General features: G+C 50.2%; 1 protein-coding gene across 1 annotated transcript in view; it reads right to left on the bottom strand.

Annotated features, from left to right (window-relative positions):
• The window catches only part of KDM4C (lysine demethylase 4C), a 311,749-nt gene that overhangs the window by 16,187 nt on the left and 285,170 nt on the right, over positions 1-10,392 (bottom strand). The window contains exon 16 of the mRNA XM_021707860.1: positions 1,244-1,429. Coding sequence (XP_021563535.1) covers positions 1,312-1,429 — 118 coding nt within the window. The 3' untranslated portion in view covers positions 1,244-1,311. The remainder of the gene's footprint in view (positions 1-1,243; positions 1,430-10,392) is intronic.

Raw genomic sequence — 10,392 nt, 5'->3', positions numbered from 1 at the left:
GAAGGCTGAGGTGGAAGGATTGCCGGAGCCCAGCAGGTCAAGGATGCGGTGGCCGGGAGCGGCCACTGCACTCCAGTCTGGGCAACCGAGTGAGACTCCAACTCAAAAAAAAAAAAAAGAAAAGAAAATAGATGTGACAATCAGTGACATCATGGCATCCGTCTGCCAATTCACACACGTCTGCACAGAATCCCGACCCACAAAGCTCAAATATCCCTCAAGATGCCCACGGAGGTGGGGGATGCAGTTGTCTTTGGCTCCACAAGCCGACACTGACGACGCGGCAGGCCGTTCACAAGAGGCGACGAGGGACCCAGGCCCAGAGTGTCAGGCTGCCAACAGTCAGCGGCCAAGGCTCGCAGGGACAGCAAAGAGCAGCCAGTGGCAGAACTGAGCATCTCGAAGATGCTCTGCCCTCCTCTTTGGCAGCCGAAAACAGTCCAGGCACAAAACGCAAGCACCATCTACACACGGTCATGGTTTTCCTGAGCATGTAGCACAGGAAAGATTTCATTCACCAAAGATAGGTAAGTGGAATTACGGTTAAGTGTACACATTACTGGGTTGCCAACACTTTTTTCCCGGAAACAGGTTCGGCCATGAGTGAAACGGAAATGGCAACAACGATGAAAACACTCTAGACATCCCTTCTACGCTTCAGTTGTTCTAGGAGATTGTCCTCACTGCTTCCAGGGCCTCCATTCCACCACACCCTTACCCCAGCCCAGGCAGCGAGGCCCCACAAGTTCTGGCCAACCTCCCTCTCCCTTTATCGTCCACCACACGTTGGATCTTCAAGAAGGGAAAAAAGAAAACCCCAGGGTCACCGTGTACGGTGGACTAGAGTGCTCACCGCCCACCCTGCCCACTCTGAGGCGGGATGGTTCACAGTGCCTCCCTCCCAGAATGTCCTCCCTCTCGCCCTGGACATGCGTAGCACACGATGTGGACGACACACACAGCAGCCGTACACACAGACCCCACACCAGAACCAGCCCTGTTCAGTCAACAGCTTATTCACCCATTCAACTCAGCAAGTACTTATCGTATGTGGTGTGCACCAGACACCCGACGGCTCCTGGACAAATACCAGCAACTAACCATGTGCCGACCCTCAAGGGACCCTCAGCCTGGACACATCAACAGCGAGTAGCGTCACAGGGGAAGGCATGCCAGGCCCGAGGGTGCGCAGGAGGGGATCCGGACGCAGTTCCGGCACAGAGGGAGGCAGGGCGGGACTCACCACGGCTGGGTTGACCTTATGTCGGAAGCACGTGATGTTCACCACGTAAGGCCAGTCGTCGGGCTCCATCAGCACGCCGGCAGCATGGGCACACGTGACGTGGAAGGAAGCCGGGCAGCGGCTGGAGGAACACTGGATGCAAGCTCCAGAGACCTTCTTAATCCGGTGTCGGCAGAACATGCACTTCTGGAGGGTGAAAACACAGAAGACATCGACTCACACTCTGGGACTCAGGCAGTCTGCACAGGTCACACGATACCTGCTGTTAAAGAAGCAACAGATTGCATCAGCGAGCCTGACCCCTCCAGGGACCTTGCTGCGGAGAGCATCTGTGGCAACAGGACCTGCCTGCTCTGAAGGAAACACACTTCCAGGGTCCCACGCCACCAGGTGGATGTGTAATACTTTTTTGCATTGAGGACAGCCAAACTCTTTTACACAGTCTCCTCGGGGCATGGAGCTCAGGAAGTGGCCCCAAGATGCTCCCATAAATCATGCGGGGATGCCCAGGTGACTTCTGCTTTAGCTCCTGCGTGACAGGCCTGCACACTGAGAGGTGGAACACGGGTTTGGAGGACAGGATCACACTATACTAAACTAGATCAGGTCTTCAAAAGCGGCCAAGCAGGCCAGTACTTTGGGAAGCTGAGGGGGGAGAATTGCTTGAGCCCAGAATTTCAAGACCAGCCTGGGCAACATCACAAGGCCTTGGATCTACAAAATTTTTTTTAACTAGCCAAGTGTGGTGGTACGTGTCTACAGTCCCAGCTACTCAGGAGGCAGAGGCAGAGGATTGCCTGAACTCTGGAGGGTGAGGCTGCATGAGGTGTGATTGCACCACTGCACTCCAGCCTGGGAGACCCTGACTCAAAACAAAACAAAACAAAACAACAACCAAGAGACATGTGGAAGGGCTAAGTTTTCCATTGACAAGGAAATGTAAACTGTTGAACGATCTGATGTGGAAACTTAGGGCGCAAGCATTTAATAATCCAAATCTGAACCCTCCATGACTGACAAAAAACATGCCTCCCAAAGCGAGAAAATTGAAAATCACCCCAAAGGGCATAATTTTGTTGACTATCTATAGCTGATGATGCCTGGGGAAGAGAAAATGAAAATAACAACAGCAATAATGATTACCACAATGCAAAAATTAAATTGCATGCAATTAGCCCTAAACATTATCAGTACATTTGTTATGAGAGAGAGGGAGAAATCAAACAGCTTCACTAAATGCAAGATTTGTGGAATAATACCAGGAAAAAATGGTAACAGAACATCACAGGGTCAGGTTTGAAAAGCAGAAGCAGAATGACCCAAAGCTCAACTTTTCATTCTGCTCCTAAGAGTTCAGATGGGCTACAATCTGATCAAACGCTGGTACGGCTGCTCTTCTTGTTATGGCACATCTCCCCGCCTGAGCCAACAGAGGGACAGGCCTCCCACTGGTCCCCACTTTGCCTGCTTTGAGATCAGGTACCCTTATGGATAAAGTGCCCCCCCAACTCCCTCTCCTGGCAGTTTCCACCACTGCCAATCCCTTTCTTATAGTATGAAAGCAAACGAGCAGGGTCCATTTGTGAGTGAGAACATATGGTACTCTGTTCTTTGTTTCTGGGATAGATCACTGAGTATGATAGACTCTAAATTCATCCAAGTTGCTGCGAAGTTCATATGTTTGTCCTTCTTAACGGCTGTGTAGCATTCCCTTGTGTATATGTACCATATTTTTTTATCCAGTCTGGCTTAGATGGGCAGCACGGTTGGTTCCATGTTTCTGCTGTTGGGGCTAGATCAGTGTGCACCTAACTTCTAACCCATCGCTGTCTTCACATCAGATCAGCAGCCCAACCTTAAACATTCCGTCCCTTAACCCTCCTCTGATGTCTCCCGGGATCTGTGCCGACCACCGCTGCCTCCAGCCACGGTACCCTGCCCAGCACATTACTGGCCTCCCGGCCTGTGTCTCCACCTTCGACCTCACTCCATTTCTACTCATGCTCCCCAAGGGTGCCAGAGCGGTCTCTTCACAACATAAGCCCGTGTCACCAACACCTTGCTTAGTCTCCTCCGCATGTTAACAGCTTCTCCTTCTCTACAAGTCTTTCAAAAAACAGAAAAAGGCAACAGCATGAGATAGAAAAACAAAACGTGTACAAAGCTCTTCTTGGTCTGTTTCAGCAGCGCTATTTTCCACTAACCCTGTGAGGCGCCGACACTCCAGGCACTCATCTGCTTTCCTTGCACACTCCGATTCAATGTGCACCCCTTGGTATCAACTTAAATGCATTCTTGGTATTTTGGTATCTTTCGTCAACTCTAGTCACTTGAAATGGGGTGGCACAAATAGCAAAAACTCGTATCAGGAGACCAAAGCATAATCAGACAATCTTTTAAGAGCCTAATTATACAACATGGATGTCAGAGTTTGAATAGGTTCAGATTCATTTATATACAGATGCATAAAAGATGAAATTATTTCTTATTTTCTCAGTGAAACAGGATTTTTTAAGAGCATAACAGAGTGCTGTGACTTAGCCACCACCTATCCAGCCCCAAATCCCAAATAAATGCACAGGAGTAAGAAGGGAGCCCAGGGCAGGGGTTCACGCTTGTGATCCCACTACTTTGGGAGCTTGAGGGGGGAGGATTATTGCTTGAGCTCAGGAGTTCACAATCAGCCTGGACTACATAGCGAGACCCCGTCTCCACAAAAAAAGAAGAAAAGAAATTTTAAAAAGCCAGTCACTGCGACCTGAGCCTGTAGTCTCAGCTGCTTGGAAGGCTGATGTGGGAGGATCCCTTGAGCTCAGGAAATCGATGGGACAGTGACCGATGATCGCATCACTGCGCTCCAGCCTGAGTGACAGAGTAAGACCCCGTCTCTAAAAGAAAGACACCATAATAGCACAGCCAAACAAGAGAGAGTACCATCCGGGGACCAGAAAAGACTGGGATTTTGAGACCAGGGGCAACAGATGGACATCTATCAACAAAAAGCCAAAGCAGATAAGCACTAATCCACAAGAAGAAAAGACAAAGGACATGCGAGGCGCCTCGAGCCTAGGCACGCACAGTTCAAGAGCAAAGAACCCCTGGGAAAACGAGAGATCAGGACTCACTCTCCAACAGTGTCACTCAGTTTCTATCATGATGTTTCTAAAGACTAATTTTGTTGAGTTGGAGTCTCACTCTTGTTGCCCAGGTGGGAGTGCAGTGGCACGTTCACAGCCACCACAACCTCGACTGGCTCCGGCGATCCTTCTGCCTCAGCCTTCCAAGTAGCTGGAACTAGACATGCTCCACCCCAGCCAGCTGGTTTTTGTGATTTTCTGTAGAGATGCTGGTCTCGAACCCCTGGACTCAGGAAAATCTCTCGTCTCAGCCTCCCAAGGTGCCGGGATTACAGGCTGAACCACCAAGCCCAGCCTCTGAGGACTCTCATGCATATAAAGATCCAATGAGTACAGCCGCAAGACAGCTGGGTTGGGGAGGTTTTCTCTGTCCCTGGCCTCCTGAGACACGGAAGACTCTGCCTCCAGAGTGAAGCCTTGAGAATGACTAGAAAGACAAACTGAAGCACATGCCGAGCTCCCACCCTGTCCGAGAGTTAAGGCCGGACAGGGAAGTAGAAAAACCCTGGGCTCACCTCCTCAGGAGAAAAGAAGAGTTTATCTAAAAATACGAAATAAATTAAAAAATAAAAGTGTGTGTGTGCGTGTGGTGGGGAGAAGAATGGAAGAAGAGGGCTAGAGAGCACGAGACAGGGAGTCCCAAGGTATTAGTAGGCAACTCCCCGGGAACAGTTCTGTGAGCCAAAAGCAAGAACGGAAGAGACTCTAGCCCACCGCAGGGATCTCCTCGAGGTAGGCCACTGAATTTGTATTCCTACCAAGTTCCCAGGGATGCCGATGCTGTTGACCCCTGGCTCATGCTGAGAACCATCCGGTTCCAAGGGAAAAAGCTGAAAGCTGGCACTTGTTCTCAGCGCCCCTGGACAAGGAAATTCAGAAAAGATACCTTTTGTTCACCGCTTCTTCAGTGTCGAGGGTCAAGCGAATGAATCCTTGGGCGGGATGATTTAGAGAGCACTAGACTTTCTGGGGGGGGCTGGATTTCCATACCTATTCCAGTGGCGTAGGCCATTAAGGCGACGGATGGACGGAGGAAGTGATGAGGTGTCTGGCAATGAGGCTTTGAGTGTCATTAGATCTCCTTGGGCATCCAGCCTGGCAAAGGCCATCAGGAGACAATGAGCTGTGAAGGAGCTAGAAGCTCAAAGCACGTCTCTTTTCTTCCCCTTTCTTATGTTAAGATGATTTGTGATGCGCATTTGTTGTTGTTTTGTCTGTTTTTTGTTCTTTTTTCTTCCACAAATAGGCAGGTAATTCCAAAACAGATGCAAGCACTTTTTAATTATTGTTTCCCTATCCAACAAGTTACAAGCTCATGATACTAATGCATTCGCTAATTTCTGGTTCCTTTAGCTCTCGAAAGATACTTTTTCTAAACACCACCCAACAAGCACACATTCCCAAAGCAAACAGGGAATCCTGGTGGCCTCCAAGGATGGCGCTCCTGCTGCAGGCCAGCGAGAGGACTGAGGCGGAAACCTCCACGCTGCTCGAGTCCTTAAAAACGGTGTCTGTGGCAGAAGCTCTTGTTGCTAACCCGACCTGTGAGACCTGTGTTCTGCTCATCCACTTTCATCAGACAGTCACTCAGGTGCCCACCCTGGCCAGCCCTGGGGGAACACTGACACGAGAAAGTCTGGGCTCCACGGCAGGAAGCTCACAGTCTAACAGGGAAGATGTGGCAGTACAGGCGATAACAACTGTCATATGTGGGCGAGACACAACAGGAGGAGACAGGAGTAGATTAAGCTCACAAGTGGCGGGGGGAAGGACAAGGGGAACACCGAAAGGTAAGGCCCCGCCGGGCACAGTGGCTCACGCCTGTCATTGCAGCACTTGGGGAGGTGGAGGCGAGAGGACTGCCTGAGCCCACGGGTTTGAGACCTTGAGCCTGGGCAACACGGCAAGACCTCGTCGCTACAATAAATTTTTAAAAAAACTTGCCAGGGGTGGGGGCCCGTGCCTGTAGTTCCAGCTACTCAGAAGGCTGAGGTGGAAGGACCGATGGAGCCCAGCAGGTGGAGGCTGTGGTCAAGCCTGGGTGGTCAAGTCAGAGTGAGGCTCTGACTCAAAAGAACAAAATGAAAAACAAAAGAGCCCAAATGAGAAAAATAAGAGAAAACAAGAAAAGTCCCCAGTGCACTGACACCGCAGGGCTTCAGCTATTCTGCGAAAGGCGGTGATGAACACGCGCCCACTCCCAAGTGAAATGATTGGTGAAACACAATCCCGTACACTTGTGCGACGACTCATAACATAACAAGTCCTCTGCCCCTGCCCTCAAAATCGTTATTTCTTATGCATTCTGAGTTCAGACCATTACAATAAATAGCTCATGATGTCGTGTGTGTTGAATTAGATCCCTATTTATGACAGGCATCAGAAGCCACTTATCTCATTGTGCTTTGTTGGGCAAGACTCAGCCTGCCAAAGGTGAGCAAGCCGAGGAAAAGTCAAGTAGCAGGCTGAAAGGGCAAGACCGGCAGGATGAGCTCAGCCAGGCCAAGAGACAAAGCCAGAAAAAAACGATCCGAGGTGGCGGGTCCCGAGAAACGGCTACCACATTTTCAAAAGAAGGCTAAGGAGTCACTGCAGGGCTGGGGGAAGTGTTAGATGAGAACCACAAAAGAATTCTAGAACTGGAGAGGCCACAGCAGTTCAGACGCACACTGGCAAATTAGCAAATGACTTTTAAAAAGGACGATGCAAGCAAGCAGCACTGTCGGGCCTAGTTTTATTCTGGATCAACAGACCCACCACAAGGAAGGTCACCACATAGTAATCTTTTTGGATGCTCCGTTGAATCCGAGCACCAGAACACTGACTACACACTGTAGGTGCTCAGTATATACCCATGAACTAAGTAAATGACTGTTTCCTTATTATACCTAATGTATTAAAATTCATTCTTTCAGCCACGTATTATCGATCTTCTACTTAAGAGGCATTTGGCTAAATGCGAAGAAACAGAGAAAAATGAAGAAGACATGCAGTCCTTGTATTTAAGGAGCGTGATTTGGCATGCAACAATCGCTGTAACTGAAGCTTTGCAGTGATCGCCACAATGGGAGAGAGAAGGCCCTGCTGGATTCAGGAGAGAGGGTAGGGCGAGCACAGCAGGGTGAGACCCTCACTGGTTCCTGCCTCACGTGGTGCTCCTGCCAGTCCACTGAGCAGGTCTCAAAGGGCCGAGAGGATGACCTTCGCGGGGGCCACTGGAGGGGCACCAAGTACAGGAAAGGGGATGCTATGATTCCTCGTTGACAGCTCGGGTCACAGGGAGCCCGCCACGCAGCTGGAGAGTGCAGGCAGGTCACCCGGGCGTCGCTCTGAACTAGGGGCCGAGACGCCTGGTCCAGACACCACTGGGTGAGCTCCATCCTGCAGGCTCCCAAGCATACGAAAGGAAAACTGGGGTTTCTCCAAAGTTTCCTGTAAATAATTTCTTGGAGGTCAGTCGCTGCGTGCCAGGCATTCGCACCAGATGAGACGCTGCCTTGGAGAGATGCTGAGGCTGCAGCGGCAGGGACCTGGGCATGCCACACAGCTTGGAAAAGCTGCCGGCGGGGTTTTAGAGGAAAAGTCAGCAAGAGGAGCTGGACTTGGAGCTCATCACAAAGAACTCTGCCTTCGGCCACTGGGTCGGGACGGGATGGGGAGGGAGCAGAGATATTATATGTGGAAGCAAAAAAGCTCAGAGGTGAAAAAGCTCGGGAAACCGGGAGCAAAGCTGAAGCAAAAGAGTGACAGGCGAGGGGTGGAAGCTGAGGAGGGGAGACCTCGGAAGAGCCTGGACCCACGTCCTGGCAGGAACTGCACGTGCCAGCGTGAGACAGACAGTGGCTTCAGTCACACCTAATTCGGGGGTGGGAATCAGGACCCCTGCTTTCTAACAATTTTCTGCATGGGTCAGGGCTAAGCCTCCAGCAGCCGAGCAACTCTACCACAAGCCCACCCAGAAAACCAGCTCGTGCCGGAGCCAGGCATGCCGGTTGGCCAGGCCTGGCTCTTCGTTCTCCGTCGTTCGCTCCTTTAGAGTCGAGCAGGTTCTGCTTGTCTGTGGACGCACGGCGCCAGGCACCGTGCACAGGCTAACTGTCTGGGGAGGACCTGGGCCCAGCCCGCCATTCCTCTGGCCTGCACGGAGAGAATGCGGAGGATGTCAGAGCAGTTGGCGGCATGATCCGTGAACCAGCCAGACCTGGCTTTGAAAGATGAGGTTGGCTCAGGCACACGGGCTCGTCAGAGAAGCAGCAAAACTAACACGGCCTGAGCAGGCAGAAGGAAAGGGGTGAAAAGGTCGTAGGCTAAACAGACCAGCCCCACACTCACTTCCTGCCATGCTTTCTTAGGCCCTTTCGGCAGCGAATAGATCTTCCCCTCTGCTCTGACTACCCGTGCAGAAAACCCAGAAGTAAAAGCAGCATTTGCAAATGAATCAAATATTAAAGGCAACTTCACCACCTCATGCTGAAAGAAGCACTTCATTGACAGGATGTAGCATGGAGCCATGTTATCTATGTTGAAAAAAACTCCATCACTTATCTTTTTTACTTTATTTTGAGCCCCCAAGCCTGGCCCATTTTTACTTCTATAATAGCCTGCTTGCACTTCATTCTTCATTATGAGTTTATTTCCAATTTAAAGGGCAAAGGGGGCATAAAATTATAGCACACACGGAACTCTGGAACAACGTTTATCTACGTACTTAAGTGTTGCTAAACATCTCTCAGCTAATAGACAGGGAAGGAAAGTTCCAAAACCACAAAAGAAGTGTTCTCTGCACAGCTCTGCATTTGAATTTTTATTTCCTTTTGGGTTAATATTAAAGAGTACCTCTTTCCTAGAGGAAATTTCACTGTGTGAAATTCTTGTTTACCAGAGACCAAACAGAAATTCTCATTCTCATGGAATAAAATATGTATTAGTTAAACTCACAATTACATAATGATTTGCCTAACAAAAGCCACAGTGTCCTTTTCAGTACAGCTATGCCCTGCTACAGCCATGGATGTGTGCACTCCCTGCCCTATAAAATCTTCCAGGTTTGTTCTGCAGCTGGCAATTTAGGAGGATTTCTCTCAAGTCTACTCAATTTGCCTAGCTTTAGATCCCTCCGAATTAATGTGGAAGCCATGATATTTTAATCATTTAATAACATTAGGTAAAATAAAAGGCACATGTTTTCCTATCTGGCACAAACTAGGAAGGTTGGCTCATAAGCGTTCTCATGCTCAAGGACAAGCAAAGAAATATTTATTATGAATATAAGATATGACTTGCTATTGGCATCATCAAAGCAAGGACTAGTACACATTTTCCATTTATTTCTGGCCTCCAGCCTGAAGGCCTAAAGATACTGACCCCCATCAGCCTCCTAAAAAAGCAGAATACATCAAAGATAAGAATTAATTATCCTCAGCAATATTTGTTCTCAGACAGCGCAAGTATCCATCAGCACGAAAGCCGGCAGTGTGGTCTGGCTGAATGTCATTTTAGAGAGGCGTGTGCAGTTTCTCACATCTCTTTCAAGTATGGGCACTGAAATCGCCTTCGTGTGTGAGGTCTGGAGGGAACAGGAAAGGCACCGTCGCCTGCAGTGGGGAGAGGGTGTCCCACGAGTGGGTTCCAAGCGCCTCTCTCTTGTCCACGTTTCCCCAGGCGCCCCTAAGCAGGTTAAGCGAGGCTTTGGAGACGCCCTGGCCGTGCACGCGTACCGGTGAACTGCACCCAGGACGCGCGCGCGCGCGCAGGGGAGGGGGAGGGGGAAGAAGAGGAGAGAAGCAACGGCAAGATCCCTGTCCCACCAGTGCTCTTTTGGCAACGAGCCGCTGCCACGCTGTGGGAATTCCTCCTGCTCTGACCGCCAGCAGCTGCCCCAAGGCCCCGAGCGCATCTGACTCTGGGTGGAAACGGTCAGCCAGGAAGCGTTCTGTCGCCTGCCCCACGTCTTTGCCTCGTCTTTCAACTGCCAGCAGTGGACCCACGGAGGAGGTGTATGATTCAGCTGAA

Source organism: Carlito syrichta, unplaced genomic scaffold (assembly GCF_000164805.1).
Source record: "Carlito syrichta isolate Samal-C Ts95f unplaced genomic scaffold, Tarsius_syrichta-2.0.1 Scaffold126534, whole genome shotgun sequence".
Lineage (NCBI taxonomy): Eukaryota > Metazoa > Chordata > Mammalia > Primates > Tarsiidae > Carlito > Carlito syrichta.
The sequence above is the reverse complement of the archived record's forward strand: the minus strand, read 5'-3'. Positions and strand labels throughout refer to the sequence as shown.